This window comes from Sprattus sprattus (assembly GCF_963457725.1).
Source record: "Sprattus sprattus genome assembly, chromosome: 2".
In the NCBI taxonomy this organism is placed as follows: Eukaryota; Metazoa; Chordata; class Actinopteri; order Clupeiformes; family Clupeidae; genus Sprattus; species Sprattus sprattus.
In genome coordinates this window covers 62,781,743-62,800,249 of record NC_137921.1, presented here as the reverse complement: position 1 = coordinate 62,800,249, position 18,507 = coordinate 62,781,743, and the positions used below count along the sequence as shown (strand labels likewise).

Here is an 18,507-nt window from a genome sequence, read left to right as displayed (position 1 = left end):
TTTTATATTTATTAGTTTATGTTAGTCAATGTTGAGTCTGTTGGTAATATGGTACTCTGTCACATGTGTTATGTGCTAGTGTAATGGACAGAGACTCTGGAATGTGTGCAATATTTTAAGACCTATTAAGGTCTCAAGGTGGAAAGTCAATGAGAGTTCAGCAACGAGGCACTGAGGAGGATCTTCAGACATGTTGATAAACTCACATCACAGTTTAATAACACAGAGCGTCTTCATTTCTCTCGTTTATTCTCGTCCCGTGACATCCAGCCCCTTTGAAGATAGACATCGCTTTTGATCAGGTCCCATTAAACAAAGAATCACTCCGCGTTATGCTTGGTTGGTCCTTGATAAACAGTCAGCTACGCGTGGAGAATCAGCGCCCATCCTTATAATGACACTAACCTCTGAGACCTCCCTTCACACATCACATCTATCACTTACAGCAGCAGGCCCTCCCCACTGTGTACCGTACACCATTCACCCAGGATGCAGCAGCAGCAGCCCCCCCCCCCCTCTCTCTCTCTGCATAGCGTACACCATTCATCCAGGCTGCAGCAGCAGGACCACAATAACTAGTCAAACAAATAGATAGATGGCTATAGGGAGACATTTCTATAAACTACATAGAGACAGAAACAGATATACATAGATAGATAGATAGCGACAGAGACAGAGACAGAGAGAGAGAAGGGATATTTGAACGTATCCAGAGGAACAGTATAGATGGAGAAAAAGGCCTTGGAGTTCTGACTTGTGTAGTAAATCAGCATCTCTGGTGCAGTGGTGAGGACAAGACACACAAATAATACAGTTCAGTGCCACAGTTCTGACGCGTAGCTGAGCTGGTCCAGCATTTTGGCAAAACATTTCGAGAGGCGGATCCATCGAAAAGACAACAAAACCTTGAATGAGACCCCATGATTGAGTCAAACTGCCATTCCAGTTTAATTAATTAATTAATGAGGAACCCTTGAGCTACTTATCATAATTATGATGACGGATAATCAAAAGATTTATTTCAAACTCTTTCATACTTTAAGAAGTATTTCATTGAACATGAGCGATTTATCCATGGCTGTTTTCACCAAACTTTGTTTTAGAGATTTTATGTTTTATTTGTATTACTTCGATTCGTTTTTGGCATCTCCTTCTGTTGATGCTCTCCAATTAACTCCTTTTGAATTCAAATAAACTATGAGAGGCTGTGAAGTTTGGTAGTAAACGTATCCTGGCAGATTTGTTTACTTTGATCGTTTTACATAAGTTCATTTGCACTCTAATTCTCTCAAGTCATTTTTTTAAGAAACTCCCTAAAACTACTATTGGATCCCTGTGAGCGAGGGACAGAGGAAGAGAGAGAGAGAGAGAAAAAACCCAAATTATTTATCCTTCAGCCTCTAGCTGTTTAATGAACAGATTGACTTTTCCTGAAAGGAGATTAATGCGATGTCAGTATACAGGTCTTCACCATTACATTAGCCCTCTTGTTAAAACTGCCCTGAGCAGACACTGCTGGCCACCGGTCACATGACCAGAGCTGCCTTGTTATATGAAAATGCATGTGTGGATCACACTTTTCCCACGGATAGAATCTCCTGGATCCAAAAGTAAAAACATTTCTCCTCAGTCCTTTAAGTCAACCACCCCTGACTCTCACTCTCTCTTTCTGTATCCCTGTCTGTCTTTCACACATGCTCTCTGGCACTCTTTGGCGTGTAGAGACCTGCCCACACCCTCACACACACACACACACATCAAACACACCTCTCCCTCCCTGTCTATCTCTCTCTCACACACACACACACACACACAAGCATGTCCGTGCACACACACACACACACACACACACACACACACACACACACACATCAAACACACCTCTCCATCCCTGTATATCTCTCTCTCTCTCTCACACACACACACACACACACACACACACACACACACACACACAAGCACACAAATTCCAAATTGCTTCATTTGCTGATCTTGGCGGCCACAGTGTGCTGGCACCGGCGTGGGCTCCTTTCTCCGATCATGTGAACAACCCGCTCCCCGTCAGCCCTGTCAATATTAATGAGGTCCGCTCTGAGTTAAGGGCTCCGTCTGAACTCCTCCACTCGTGTCCTCCCCTGCCTCTCATCCTCCTCCGGAGTGTGCATTAACCTCACACCGGCTCGGCTCAGCATCCGGCCGGCAGCCCGCGGTGCCCAGGCTCACACATCCTTGGCTCGCCCCAAGGACGCCGCCGGAGACCGCGGTGGAGTAGTTTAGGTCATTGTTGTTTTTTGTTTGCCGAGGTTCAGACTAGGTAGCGCTCGACAGGAATCTTATGTCAGGCCTGAGTCACGACTCTTATGGTATGGTGAACAACGCAAAGGAAAGACGCTTGTGGACGAATGAATAGCTTGTCCTCGAGAAAGCCTTGAATTCATTCCCCTGTATTTGATCTCAGGGAATATTTGAGGGAGGAAAATGTGGGCCTTGATAACAAGCCATAGTTTTCTCTTTCTGTGACAGTTTCATAATGTAGGTTTCAAAAGGGTTTTTGAAAAGTTCTAAGATGGCCAGCACAAATGAGGTGAATGTCTGAGGGACATAGCAGAACACCTCATCAAGTGCTGGGAGCTTTTTTTTCAAACTGCAGCTATGCTACAGCTTAGAAAAAACTTGCCATTCTCGAATTAGAACATGGACATGTTTAATTTTGATTGTGTCCGTCTCATCTCAGATGTCTGTCACCAGCGGAATCAAATGTAAATCAGCTCCTATGGGAATTACACCTGATGGAAATGTTTGTTGCAATGAATCAAGCTAACCCACCCCTCACTCAGAGAGAGAATGAAAATAGAGAGAGACAAGAGAGAAAGAGAGAGAGGAGGAGGAGTAAGTAAGGGATAATGTATAGAACGCAGGTCATTGTCGGGAAAATAAGCCCCGACAGGGCGAACAGCACCCCGACGCGAAGCGGATTTTCCCGACAATGACCGGCGTTCTATACATTATCCCGCTTATTATACGGCTAAAACAAAAAAAATAACTTAACACAGTGTGTCTTTTTACAATGTATTTGTTTTTGTTACTATACGTAGTGTTAAAAAGCAGAGAAATAGTTTGCCAAAGACGTTGAACTTCAAAGACAGTTGAACATTCTTTAGAACACAGCTGCTCAACCGTCCGCTGAAAGTTACCGTACTACTTGCGGAGTGCTACGAAAGATGTGAATCAGAGGCAAAAAGGGCACTTTCCTTGACAGCGGTCATTAAGTGCATAGCAACGGTCAGTTATCGGAAAATAGTTGACCGCAGAACGTTGGGAAGCCCCATTCAAGTGAATGGAGCATTCTACAGCATTAAGAAGAGCCGTGTAATAAAGAGATATATGAGGCAGAAAGCAGAGGAGAAAACAAGGAAGTGTCCTAATGAAACCACCTTGCTGAGGGGAAAGAAAGCAGAGGGATGGATGGTGGAGCTCACCTCACCTCTGCCACCATCTGGAGGGTCGCGCTTTAAATAGAAAAGTAGCCGTGTGGCTCACAGGAGGGACCCGGTTCAGCACCCCGTGTCTGCGAGATTGATTGGAAGGCTTTTAGCACGGCCTGGAGAGTGAGCATTGCATCGAGCAGCAGCAGCACCCCGTGAGCTTGGGGGATAGGACATGTGTGTTAAAAGTGTGTGTGTGTGTGTGTGTGCGTGTGTGTCTGTGTGTGTGTGTGTGTGTGTGTGTGTGTGTGTGTGTGTGTGTGTGTGTGTGTGTGAATGTGTGTGTGCGTGCGTGCGTGTGTGCGTGTGTGTGTGAATGTGTTTGTGATTGTGTGTGTGTGTGTGAATGTGTGTGTGTGTGTGTGTGTGTGTGTGTGTGTGTGTGTGTGTGTGTGTGTGTGTGTGAATGTGTGTGTGTGAATGTGTGTGTGTGTGTGTGTTTGAATGTGTGAATGTGTGTGTGTGTGTGTGTGTGTGTGTGTGTTTTCCTGCAGGTAAAAGCCCGTCCCTAGAGTTCTCTGCGGTTGTCCAGGTGGTGACTCCCCTCCAGTCCCAGCTGCAGCCAGTGCTCAAGCTCATCATCGCTGTTGCCAAATCCAGGTTCTGTGCACAGGTGAGGGTTCACTCAGCCAGGCTGGTCCTGATGCAGGGGCCAGTAGCAGCAGACCCTAGCCTACTTTTCCTGGATACGGGGGCAAGGATTCTGTATACATAGCTGGACAATGACACTAAGGGCCTGATTTACTAATATGCGAGCGCTTCTTAATCTGCGTTCGCAAATTAACGCACTGTGTTTTTGCGCATTTTACTTGGTATTTATCAAGCCAGATCTGCGCTGGGCAAACTGTGCTTACTCCGCCCTTTAAAGAGCCTGATTTACTAAGATTGATTTGCGAACGCATCTTTGCCAGGCGCACATTAACGCACGGTGATTCCCCGCATTTTCCGTGATATTTATCAAGCCAGATACGCGCTGGGCAATCATTATTTAGCGCACCGTTAAAAGACTGGAGAACTTGCCAGCAAGTTACTGCAACCATGGAGATTCGAGGAAGAAAAAACTAAGGTTCAGCGAATAGATAGCGAATAGATAGCGAGATAGATATATTGGTTCACGTTCGCTCAATCACTGAACCTGATTCAATGGGTTATATTGTTGTTTTGCCCGCCATCATCTACAGCGAGATGTTTAAAAGAACACGATTATAAATAATATGCTATTGGTGGCATTAATGCATAAACTGTCTATTATAACAATATATATGTGTACATGGCGAGATTAATACGTTCTACAAGGGACATGGGTTCACTACAATATATCCCCACTGAAACAAATACATTTACCAAGTAGACAGGCCTCTCCAAAATCACCGTTGCTCAATCATGGATAAATGGCACTATTCCGAAAGATAAAACTGTCATGGACAGACCACTTCCACGTAAGTAATGGTCATGTTGGCATCACATATGACCTGGACATTCATTGAATATGTGTGCTTTCTGTTTCGGTAAACGTGTTCGCGGATTGAAGGTGGGACTGTTTGCATGTGGGTGCGATCAATTTCTCCAATTACGTTCGGAAAGTTTAATTTCATATATATGAATATATGAATTATACGAGTTGAAACAAATATTTCTGTTCGCTGTCTCTGTCTATGTCTTTGCCTTGCTGCTGCCATATCAACGTTTTCAGACTCAGTGGAAATGCGCTTGGTTAAGACGTGCTTTTATGAGGCGGAGAATTAGCCTGCAAATCAGAGATGTGCGCTCGCCGGGCAGTTTAGTAAATACCACGCAGTTCATCATTAGGCGCACTCCTCCCATTAAATAGCGCTACACGCCTACGTTACCACCCACGTTTCCGAACCATCCCACCTGTTTGCAGGTACACACCCTCAAAGCGTTAATATGCGCTGCGCCAGCTTAGTAAATACCGTTTTTCGTTACGACCGCTATTTTACGCCAGAAAATGGGCGCAATCCTGTTAGTAAATCAGGCCCTAAGTCCTTACACTTTTGCTACTGCTAAGTCCTTCCAGTGCAGTCTAAATGCGTTGTTAAACCTATTAAATCATGTTTCCAATTTAAGGTAATATTTCTTTGTTTGAATGCATTTGCAATGTACTATTATACTTGTCAGGACCACTCTCATCTAGTAACAATGCATAACGTATTAGTATATTGAGAAGCATACAACAATTATCTTTGGCTTAGTACAGGGAGACCTCTGGTCATCATACTGCATAGGTGTATAGAACAGCGGCTTTAACCGTTATTAAATATTATACATTATAAATACTAAATACATAAATAAATAATATCTAGAACAATGATTTACAAAGCAATAACAGTCAGGCAAACACAAATAACAAAACTAAAACAACAAGATAAACACAAAGCAACAATACAGATAACAAATTCAACAAATGTGTGACTTTTTACACAGAATACATAAATGAATGAATAAATAAAAAGACCATTACTCCTTGTAGTTAAATATGACAAGTACACGGTGGACATGCAGTATGGCCGTTTGAATGCCATGAGGTGGAGCTGGGGCGGTGGCAGGTGTTTTATTAGCAAGCTCAGCAGGGGGATTCTAAATGACTGAGGACCGGCTTAAATGGACCGCCTTGGTTTTGAGAGTGACTGTGGTTGGTGCTGATGAATAAGCAGAGTGTCAGTCGATGAGCTATGCAGTAGGCAGATTACAGTGGCCCGCCTGAGCTTAAGCTACACTTGATTCATGGCTGAAATTTGTGTAGAACAAGTGTAAATGTGTCTAAGAGGAAGATACAGATCACATTTTATCAATCATGGATATGAACGGATACAGTTTCCATTTTAGTGTATTGTTACAGCAGATAGCCGTGCCAAATCTGACAAACCTACACAAAGATATGAAATATTAAAATATCATCAGCTATAATTCAGAGAGCTCTCTCTCTCTCTCTCACTCCAGGCACATAGTACTCAAATAGTGTCATATTAAAAGTCTTCATAAAGGCACTCCTTCAAGAGCCTGGAGTTATGGTCTCAGACATTTTTATTTAAATAAATAAATATATATATATATATATATATATATATATAAAACTTATATTTTGTCCCATTATGCTGTCATTTGGCTCTTGATTTCACTAATCTTTGTGGTTTCTCCTTCAGATCATAGTGCTGTGGAATTGTGACAAGCCTTTACCTCCCAAGAGCAAGTGGCCCTCCACCAGTGTGCCTATCACCGTTATTGAGGGAGAAAGAAAGGTAAGACTGTGGGGCCCAACTCACACATGTGTTACATCATCAGTGTTGTACCTGAACGCGTTCATTGAACGAAAGGTCGTGTTTGCGTTCATTCTGGTGTCTGTGAACGGCACGTTCACTCTTTTTAATTTCATTCAATAAGGTGCCAGATTTCTAGAGACTTCCAGACGAATAAACACAAATTTAACAGTCCTGTTTCCAATGGCTGCGTGTGCTTTCTTTTTCTGCCAATGCCTGGCGAGTGTGAGAGCGCCGAAGTTGCATAATGGCCGAAAGCGGTATTGCAGACATATAGAGATTTGGATTTTTATCAGCTCGCAACATAGTGAAAAAAAGAACTGAACTAGTTCATTTTTTGGAGTGTGGTCAAAATTACGTACAGACAACTGGAGTGGTACTGCAGATTTATTAACGATATCGGGAGCAATGTTACAATCATTACAATAAGTAACAAACTCAAACCTCCTCTGTGCATAGTCACATCTTATAGTTCTCCAGACTCCTCCTTTGGTATCTTACAATGTAGCCACCTGGCCTTCACTTATAGATATGAATATTTACACAGGATCCCCTTACCCCAAGCCTTGAGTTACTCTCTCAGCTGATCAAACATTTCACAACAGGTGAGACAGAACACCTGGCCAACTCAGTTATCCATTCAATTCAAGTTATACTATGGAATACTCTACTAACCTAATGAATTAAATGATACACATATAAATTTCATCCGACAGGAGCTGTGAACTTAGTTCAAAATTTTGAATTATGAACTATGAACTGAACTAGTTCATGTAGGAAGTGAGCTTTCCCAACACTGTACATCATCACTGATCTCTTCTGACATGTGTTACCTCATTCCAATAGTATATGGTAGAACGTGTCATGGAAGGTGCTTGGTAGAAGGACACTGTCACACAACGCAAGTATTTCCACTTTGTGGTCTTGGAACTGTTTGGAGCTTTGGTTGTTGTCTCTAAGCCTTTAAGAGGCAGGCTTTTCAATTTTATGTCCAGTCGCGTGAAATAATCATGAGAGATACTCACAAACAGAAACAGCATACAGGTTTGGGGTTGGTTTTGGTTAATTGAGCTTTTTTTTTTATCTTTCAAATGAAAAGACTGTCACACGACGCATATCTCTAAACTGTTGACTCTCGTGATTGTAGTAGCTGCCAATGATTGACCACAATGTATTCACTTCAATTTTGAGTTTCCATGATTGAACCCTAGCTACTATAGACTACTCTAAAAACCACTGTCACCCTCAGTTAAAGAATCCTTACAAGGCTCTCTTCAAAAAAGTATCTTCATTTGTCTGAGTGCTATTTCATCCTCCAGTCACTCGGCATAAATTGATGCCTTGAGTGGACGCCTTTATTCAAATCACAATGTTTTCATGCATTATCTTAGAAATGCTGCTCCGTGTGGAAATCAAGTCGCGGAAGCCGGTGTCATCAACATGATGTTGGAACAAATTCATTATACGGAGATGTTTTCCTTCACTCAGATATGCGTGATGAAAATGTTCGCAGCTCTTGTTAACTTCCACAAAACTTAGGGTCCACCAACCACCTAGAAGTGTCCGCCAGACTATTCAGAGTGTGGTCTGCATACAAAACATTTGGCTAGCGTGTAGTAATGCCTTGCATTTGGAAACGTCCTGATTGGTTGACACAGACATTTAAGTGGCTTATTACACACCTCAGGAGAGTTTCTGATGCATTTTGTTCTTTCGTCTATGTCTGCCTAGAGTGCCTAGATCATTTGTTTTATGTCAATGGCTTTCATTTAATCTGAAGCCATTTCAACAATTTGTTCATTGTGTTGGTCAGAACCACTTTACTTTTCTCTGATGGAAAGTGTAGCAATTTCTCCTTCTGTCCCCATTTGCACCTGGTATTAACATGCAATCATTTTTGGCATATCCTTACACTTAATGTGGGAAACGTTTTTTTTTTTTCCGAATACTTTGTATGTCTTGACATTTGAAGTAATTGACAAATAAAGCTACTTTACTTTTTACTTTTAGTTGAAAGTCAAAAAATACTCTATGTTAATGGAATATGTAGACACTCAGAACAAAAGCACTGCTGGAATGTGACCAGGGAAACCTCCCCCCCAGGTAATCTAGCACACATTGGGACTGGTGGCCTGGAGATCTGGAGCCTTCCACTGTGTTTGCAAAGGGTTCGTCATTTCTTCCTGCGTGTTGCAGTAATGGGATCTGATCCCAGTTTTGGCAAACATAGATGATGGAATCTATATTAAAACCAGGTGGACACACTGCAGTAAGATTTAAGTTTTTCGCAATGCAGGTAATGATGCTCACATTCCGGTTTCATCTTGTTGATTTTGAGTTATGGACTTTAACAATCTCCCCAAATTTCCAAACTTTGTTCTTCTACAAAAAGCAACAACGCCAGTTTTAAAGACCGACCAGGCTGACAGGACCTTGTTTAAATGAGATGCCTTTCTTTGATGAAAAGCATGGTCATAAATCAATCTTGTCTCCTTTATGGGAAATGTCTTTAGCTTCACTAAGCTCCTAATTCTGGGTTTCATGTGTCAGCTGGTGTTTTCCCAGACACAGTGTCTGTCTTCCACAGAAAATGCATAAAGACATCAGACACCATTGGAGTTTTTGGATTGTGCATCTGGAATTCAATAACCCCAATCCCCATCTATCAGATTTGATTTCTTGTTTTCTTTGATTTCTCAGTCTTTTGCTTTGTTTTGTTCTGGTAAACATCTCTAGCTTGAGGTCTCTGAGTACATCACAAATACGAGATGACAGACTTACTGTATGGACTTAAGCTCAATGAGTGCATGTGCAGACACACACACACACACACACACACACACACACACACACACTCAAATATCAAACTGAGTTCAAAAATACATTCCAGCACACTCACTTTGGTATTGGCAGTAAATTCTCAATACAATAAAAAAGAAAGAAAAGCATGTTCAGTTCTAACAATAAAAAGCAGAGAGAAGAACAGTGCACAGTTGCCACTTTGTTCCCAAAGTCACAGATCCACATTTTTTGTGGGACTCTAACTGCACTTTGTTTTGATGTAATCGTAAGTAAGCCTCAGGCCAAATGGATCGTTAATATATCATTCCCACTTCTTTTGTAGGTTCCTGTTTCTCAGTGAGATGGGTTTGTATCATTTCATGGTGCTCAGGTCTGACGCCTGTCAGGATCGACTTTCCTTGGATTGCCACTGTGGCCTGCATTCTCACTTCCCCTAATCTCTTAACATTTCAGGGAAACACTGCGAGTGAGAATGCAGCTCTGTCTTTTCTTTATTTTGGTGTAACGTCACCTCCCCATCTCTCTTTCGATCTCTCTCATTCGCTCTCTCTCACAAACCTGAACACACACCTCACCTTTCTTCTCGCATTCATTCTCTCTCGCAAACACCCATAAACAAATACAGTGTATCTATCTCTCTCTCTCTCTCTCTCTCTCTCTCTCTCTCTCTCTCTCTCTCTCTCTCTCTCTCTCTCTCTCTCTCTCTCTCTCTTCTTTCTCTCTCTTGCCACATCACTGCAAACACAGCTGTTTCTTTAATCCGGGCACATTGCTGACTCCAGCCTTGTCTCTAAGCCTCCCAGGTCTCATGTCTGCCTGTAAAACTCAACAGCAAATATCCCCTCGGAATGATTCACTCTGTTTCCTCAGCAGTAATGCCTCAGAAATGGGTTTGTCCGCCATAACAATAAACAGTCTTTTATTGGAGGAGTCTTTGTCCCTTAATTGTTTGCCCGGAGTACGTTTTCCAAACAATTCTCTCTCCTCTAAAGAATGAAAAAAGGCTCTCATTTGAGGACACATGCTGTTGTGCATCTTAACTTAGTGTTGTGTACTGTGTGTGTGTGTGTGTGTGTGTGTGTGTGTGTGTGTGTGTGTGTGTGTGTGTGTGTGTGTGTGTGTGTGTGTGTGTGTGTGTGTGTGTGGGAGTGTGTGTGTGTGTGTGTGTGTGTTTGTGTGTGTGTGTGTGTGTGTGTGTGTGTGTGTGTGTGTGTGTGTGTGTGTGTGTGTGTGGAGTGTGTGTGTATGTGTGTGTGTGTGTGTGTGTGTGTGTGTGTATGTGTGTGTGCCTGCCTCAGCACAGCTGTGTGTGGGTGGCTGTGAGAGCTTGAGGAAAGGCACAGGCTGTCGTTAGCACCTCTCAGCTCCTCAGCACTCAAAAGCTCATGACCAGCTCTCATCCAGCCCTGTCTGTCTCCAGCCCTGTCTGTCTGCTGCTCTGCCTGTCTGTCTGTCTGTGCTCTTTATATATGCATGCAGACACCTCGTTTGGCTTCATCAAACTGCACAACCAGCGCCCACCAACAAACTCTTCCCTGTAACACACACAACATAACATAGAAAGACATTTATGTATCCATTCTAATCCATTTCTCCAGTCCTTTGGTTCAGGCATGTCACGACATTTCAGAGAGCATTTTGTACGGGACATGACATCTTTTCTGTTTCTGATGGTTCAGTGATGGCTTGCACTTCTTTGCATTTGTACAAGATTATAAAAAGGAAGGTGTGAGTGACACATCCTACATGGTTTTCTTTTAGCGTGGTCGTTCTGATCTTGGAACATTTGACTTGTAAGAGTAATCTATTCCTGCATCTCTCTGCCTCTCTATATTAGTGTCTGTCTCTCTCTCCGTCTCTCTGGGTCAATCTGACCCCTCTAACACACACACACACATACACACACTCATACACACACACACACACACACTCAAGCGCACTCACACACACACACACACAGACACACACACACACAAACGCACTCACACACACACACACACACACACACACACACACACACATGCAAGCACACACACACACACACACACACACACACACACACACACACACACACACACACACACATGATGTGGTAATAAAGACCAAGCAGGCTTTTATGTCTCAGCCTTAATTGAAAGCATTGCAAGCACTTGAAGACATGTCTCACAACAAGCACTCTTAATGACCCTAATAATTTATATCTTTTAAATGTTATTCTATGGATGTCTATTAATTATTGAAGAATTAAGAAAGGGTCATTAATATCAATGCCTTGCCCAGGAGTGTTTGTCTTCCATTCACATAGTTATGCAAGGCTGAAATCTAGCAGATGGCTTTGACAAAGCGGCACATAAATATAATCCAATCTCCCTGAAGCTGTTCAGCCCCTAAAGCCAATAGTGGGGATAGATTTAAATGGCATAATTACTCTGTAGTGGCTCCTAGTCTGAGCTCCGATCATGAGTAGCAGTGCCTTGAGCCAGGTCAGGGAAGAGGCCTCAAATCCTCAGGCATGTTCTGGGCCTGCTCCTCAGGCACCACGGGGCGTGTGTGTGTGTGTGTGTGTGTGTGTGTGTGTGTGTGTGTGTGTGTGAACGTGTGAGTGTGTGTGTGTGTGTGTGTGTGTGTGTGTGTGTGTGTGTGTGTGTGTGTGTGTGAACGTGTGTGTGTGTGTGTGTGTGTGTGTGTGTGTGTGTGTGTGTGTCGGCAAAGAGGTTCGCTGGGCAAAGGTCTTCCAGTAGCCCTGGCAATCTCTCATGATTCATTTATTAATGTAGGCCACAGGGAGCCAGGAGCGCTGAATCCCACTGGATGGATCATCTCTCTCTCTCTCACTCTCTCTCTCTCTCTCTCTCTCTCTCCCTCTCTCCCTCCTCTCTCTCTTTCTTTCTCCACACTGCTTTATTTCTTTCTATGTGTGTGCCGTCAGCTGCGGCAGAAGAGAAAAGAAGGGCAGAGGAGAGACCCAGGGGGAGGTAAAGTGGAGAGAAGACAGAAGATGATTCAACCCACTTATTATCTCTCTCTCCCCTTATTTCAATCCTTCATTTTTTTTTACACTGCCATTGCTTGGTCTTTTCTTTCTGTCTCTCTTCCCCTCTTTCCTCATCTCTTGAAAGTTTGAGCCTGAAATCTAAACCTTAGTAAGGATTCATGCAAATGTAACCACCTACTATCTCTCCCGACTCTAAATGAAGACCAGGCTTACTGTAAACGGAGGACTCAGGCCAGTGAGACTGGGAACTGGGGTCATCCCAAAGGTGGGAGAACATCACGGTCTTGGCCTGGAAGGAGAATATTCACTCCCGTGCTCTTTGCCCAGAGAGGCTCATAAGGGCGTTTGCGTGTGTGTGTGCGTGTTCGTGTGTGTGTGTGTGTGTGTGTGTGAGCGTGTGAGTGTGTGTGTGACCTGGTTAGGTCATTATCCTCCTGATGTTTAGCTTTGCTCCGTGTCAATGCCAACAATATCTTGATCTGACGGCAAGATCTTTTCTGTCTTCCTTTTCTTACAAACCAAGGCGTTTCCAACTTCATGTCACTGCTGTTGAGTGCGACCGCTTAGTTTTTCCAACCATGTCCTGGCCTGTATGTTCTGTTTGATGGTGCTCTGATAGTTTTGTCTTTTGTAATGTCTGATATTTGAAATCGTCTTTGACCAAACTATGTGACTGTCATGACTGAGCTTCCACATTCAAGCCACAGGTCACGTGGTATAGGCTGGAGCCAGCTGCTATTGATTGTCTTCAGTGCATAGCTCCGTAAGATGGAAAAGCTGCACTGTGGGAAACTTAACTGTACTCTCAGAAACTTCTCTTTCAAAAGGTTACATTCTCAAAAGGTGCTTGATACTTTTGAAGATACCCCAAGGATAGCCCAGTCCCCAGCTTATTATGATATGTATGCCAAGAGAGTTTTTGTTGAGTGATTGAGTGCTGGTCAAGTTGCCAGAGCCAAACTCTCATATTGCATCAAATATGAAGTGCCTGCCTGCGCTCCGGTGGCTACTATTCTATCAGTTGGTCTAGTGAGTAATATCTCTGGGGCGAGCTGAATTTTTAATGGACAGGGTTTCCCAGCATCCCAGAGAGTCCTGTTCCCAGTCTGGGACCAAGAGAATCTCTCCCTCTGACTCTCGCTCCGATCCCCCTCACCTAATCTGGCGTGTGTGGAACACCACAACGCCTGCGGCATAGCTTTAGGGGTAACCGAGGCATACAGAAACAACACCATAGCTTTAGGGGTAACCGAGGCATACACCACAACACCATAGCTTTAGGGGTAACCGAGGCATACAGAAACAAGGCAGAGGTTTGTGTCCCAGTGAAACAATCTCCCAAATGTATGGAAGCTAGATGCAGAAGCCTTTTGAGAAAGCATGTGAAAGGGATGAAGAGGCAGGAGAAGGCATTATAGTTTAACACTACTGAGTCCGAGCCTGTTTTTCCATCCCTTAGGTATTCTGCCATGCCTTGATATTTTTGTTTTATTTCACCTAACTTAAAACATTGAGGCGAAAGTGGCATGTATGATTATATTCTAGAATACCTCAGCAATAATAATATGGGAGTGAAAGGACTGTAGTAAAAAAAAAAAAAAAAAAACAAGCCCTTGGAAAAACATACTTTCAGAGGTGCTCAGACTTTGTACAAAAATCACATTGTAAATATTTTGGAGCAAGACAAATGTGCGTGGTTTCACTAATACATATTTATAATTTTAGAGTGACCTGTACCTCTTCAAAACTTGTGTCCCTACAAATGCATATTGATGACTTTAGGTGTAAACTAACCTGGAACACCTCGGTCAAAGACAATGGCCATTACGTAATGGCCCTTGAATGTCTCTGTGGCCCGAACCCCCCACAGGTTTTCTTGACACATCATGACCCAATAGCGATCACTGAATTACCATCACCTTATCATATGAATAGCTGTCATTTGCTTATGGGCCGGTCATTAGGACCTGAAACCTCACTCAGAGACTGAAATGTGCAAGAAACTGGTCCTATTCTGCTTACAAAGTGCTTATTTATATTTTTCTTTCAAACTGTGTATATTTTAAGGTAATAAGGTTTCTGGGGGTCTAATTTTTATGTCTCTGCGACAGGAACTGTCTGAGCGTTAAAAGCAATTCTCCATAAAAGCCACCATATCCCTGCGCAAGGAGCGTGGACTTTTAATGTTTTAATAGTGATCTGAATGAAGGGCTTGATGTGTTAACCTGAGAACTCCAATAACCGTGCGCATCTTCCTCTTGCCATCGTCCTTGAGGTTTATCTGAAGCATTTGTTGTTGTTTCTTTGTGTGCTGTTTCGAAGGAGAGTGGGCCAGAGGAATGGAGAGAGTGAGAGCTGTTCAGACATGTCATCAAAGAAATCAGGTAGAGTCTGAGAATTCTCTGAGTAACAGGGTGACAAAGGGAGGTGAAAAGAGGAAGAGAGGGAGTGAGGGAGACAGCGAGAGAGAGAGAGAGAGAGAGAGAGAGAGAGAGAGAGAGAGAGAGAGAGAGAGAGAGAGAGAGAGAGAGAGAGTGGCTAGTCCAAGACAGTGACACAGTCTCCTCAGTACCACATAACATTGTATCTGTGCCCAGAGGGAGAATGCATTGACACTGGCCAGAGACAGAGAAAGAGAGAGAAAAAGAGCGAGAAAAGGGAGAGAAGGGAGGGGGGGATCAAACTCACAGAGATGAGCTGTCTGACTGTGTCTCTGTGGGCCCCCGTTAAAGGACTCCTGCTCTCACTGCTTTGGGGCAGTGGAGGAGGAGAGGAGAGAGATGGCCAGACTGAAGGACAAACAATCCCTGAAGATGTCCATCTGAGCCTGGGTGGAGGGAGAAAAGACAGAGAGAGAGAAGACCTGGAGGAGATGCCGGGGTGGATAGCGCAGAGCAGTTCCGGCGTCAACAGCAACAGCTGGGCTTTCAGATAACCTCAGTGAGCCAGGCGGAAACTGCTGGAAGTTCAAGAGCGAGTCAGAGCGATTCAACTCAGATTTTTTTGTGGCTTGCTTTAATGCAAAGGTCTTTGCCCTTGTATTTATATAAAACAGCCAATAACATGAGGGAGTGAGGAGTTTATAGATAAAACTTAAGTTTGTGAGAAGGTTTTACAGTCTTTTTTACTTACATTCTTATTGCGTAAAATGCAGGTGGATGAGGATCAAAGAAGGTGCTGGAATAAAGGAAAAATGAAATTTAGCAACCATGTTCTGACTTTTATAAGTTATTTTATATGTAGTAGATGTGTGGGGTTTGGTGTGTGTTGATATAAATGTGTATCAGCTAATGGTCCTAAGCTAACCATTACAGATTTCACTTCACAGATTTCACATCACCCTTAAAAGTGCTGTATTACTGCCTGTAATTAATCTGCTCTAATTATGAGTCAATACCATAATTATACCAGCCCTACTTAAGGTGGCATTTAATGTAATGGATGAAGGTGATTCTGTCATATTAGCTGCCAGATCGATAAGTCAGTATGCAACGATTTCCTAATCAACCACCAAAATCATTGCAGAAATACACATTTCACGCCAGTTTTCGTCTAGAAACTCAATATCATTAGACCAAGGAGTGCGGGTTTATTAAGCACAAAAGATTTATTTAATGTGGTACTCTCCAACCCTTGTCTGAGATGAATGTTCAGTGAAAATGGTGCCTGCGGGTATGTATCACCGCACAGTCTCATTAGGAAAATGGCCACTGTTACACCATAATCATTTATAAAGCAGTTAGAAGGCCTCATTTATGTTTCATAAGCTTCTTTCTGCTAAGTAAGTCAGCTGAAAAGTCTGAAAGTTGAGGCTGAAAGTACAACCCCAAATCAGAAAACATTATGAATAAAAACGGAACGTCCATTCCTGCAAATCAGGCCTGCAATGCAATACAGAAAGGCTGCGAAGGGGCAATTTAGTAATAGTAATGAGGTGAAACAATTGATATCAACGTGTCAACGACATGATATCAACGTGTGATTGTAATCATGATTTGGCACAAAGGATGCATTGAGGAAATGTGTAGTTCATTCAGAGCAAATCAGCCAAGAAATATGTTTCCTCCAAGAAAGACAGGAAGGGATTGGGGTATTTCACCCTCTATAGTGCATCACGGAATTACAAGATTCAAGGAACCTGGAGGATTTTTTTCAGTTTGTAAAGAGCAAGGACGCAAGCCCAAGCTGAACACCCGTGATCTTCGATAAATCAGACAGCTTTGCATCGAGAACCGTCATTTATTTATAGCTGATAGAACCACATGGGCTCAGGATTACTTTGGCAAACCTTTTCCAGTACTAAAAAACATAGTTACATCCATAAATGTCAATCAGTGTAACTGTAAAAGCATCCAGGATGGACCATCACACAGTGGATGCATGTGTTGCAGTCAGATGAATCATTATTTGTTTCGGACCGAAGAAGAAACGGACCATCCTGACTGTGATAAAAATCCTGGGTCTGTTATCCTATGGGGTTTGTAGCAGTGTCTTTGGCACCCTTAATGCCAAATAGAACAAAAGAACAGAGATTATGGAGCAACACATGCCGTCTTCAAGACAACATCAAGCATCACGAGACTTGACAGTGGCATGGCTGCAACAGAAGAAGTTGCTGGGTTGATCTGCCACCAGTCCTAACCTATCCCCAGGAGAGAATGTGTGGCTTATTTTGAAACGCATCAAAGCCACAATGGAGACCCCATACTGTTGTACAGTACATATAAACACTTAAGAAAAAGGGGACAAAATTACGCCTTAAACACTGAATCACTGTGTGTGTGTTTTTTGACAAAAGAAATAGAATTCATAAGGGATGAAAAGTCAATTAAAGCTTTTGTTTTGTTCTCCACATAAAACAGGTCAAAGAGATTTTACAAATCACTGTTTTCAGTTTTTATTAGCATTTTTTTCATACCGTCCCAATTCTTTCTGATATGGGGTTATAGTTATGATGATAGTTCTACAAAATGTTCATTAAAGAGTCCTTGTTTAGAATATTTCAATTAAAAATAATTGATTGCTCCCATAATTTATGTTACAGAGCATCAACGTTTGCTACCGCATAGTCACCCAACAGCTTAGATTGGGCCTTGTGAAAGCTGCAAGAACGGTGAAAAATCTGATGCACATAAGCCTATGTTATTCTCCTCGACTTACTTGGCTGCTGTTTCAAAAATGTTTCTATGGTTACACATATTACTGCTTTTCTATTTCAGTTGTTTGCTTTTTTTAGTGACCAGCATCTGAATTAAGGACCACCTTTAAATCTTATATCAACTAACCTGTATTCCTGCCACTCCTTCTAGTCGAAGACAGTCATGAATTTAAAATGATTTTCATTAGCCGTGATGTTTCTAGAAAATACTCAACCGGCAAATAAAAGTAATTTTGCTGACAAAAGTGTAGTCCAGCTCGGTGGACAGAGTCATGCAGAAAGCTTCCAGTCCCACACTCACTCCATCTTGGGCAGTTAAGTGATTTATTCCTGCAGCAAATATCCAAACAAGGCGCCAATTGTTGTCATTTATCGTGCCTGCCCTGGGAGGCTGATAAATAGTTGATAACGGGGTGCCTAATGGCTGCTGGATGGATGGCCCCCATCAGTCCTCTGTCTCTGTCAGGGCATTACAAGAACCTCTCAGGTACAATTTAGATGCTGTCCACACCATAGACATGTATAGATAGACACCGCCTCCACTGCTTCAGCCCGTTGCCTCGGCGAAACGCGTCGCCGCCATTTTGGGAAAGGAGCTCTCTGCCGTCAGAGGTCTGTCAGACGTGTCAAACAAGCGCAAGTTGCCAGGAGCTGCGGTTTTTCTGGATAAAAATCACGATAACCTTTTACATTTCGCAACCAATTTCATGGAGTATTCAAAGGTTTATGCTCTACGTGAAGTGTGTGAAAAAGATTTGCCTCTACGTTACTTTGAATCTCGCTAGTCAA

The 18,507-nt window shown here is 42.8% G+C and overlaps 1 protein-coding gene across 1 annotated transcript in view; it reads left to right on the top strand.

Annotated features, from left to right (window-relative positions):
- The window catches only part of LOC308382999 (exostosin-1), a gene marked incomplete at both ends in the record, with an annotated part of 229,400 nt that overhangs the window by 194,511 nt on the left and 16,382 nt on the right, over nucleotides 1-18,507 (top strand). The window contains 2 exons of the mRNA XM_080860560.1: nucleotides 3,980-4,098; nucleotides 6,650-6,745. Coding sequence (XP_080716686.1) covers nucleotides 3,980-4,098; nucleotides 6,650-6,745 — 215 coding nt within the window. The remainder of the gene's footprint in view (nucleotides 1-3,979; nucleotides 4,099-6,649; nucleotides 6,746-18,507) is intronic.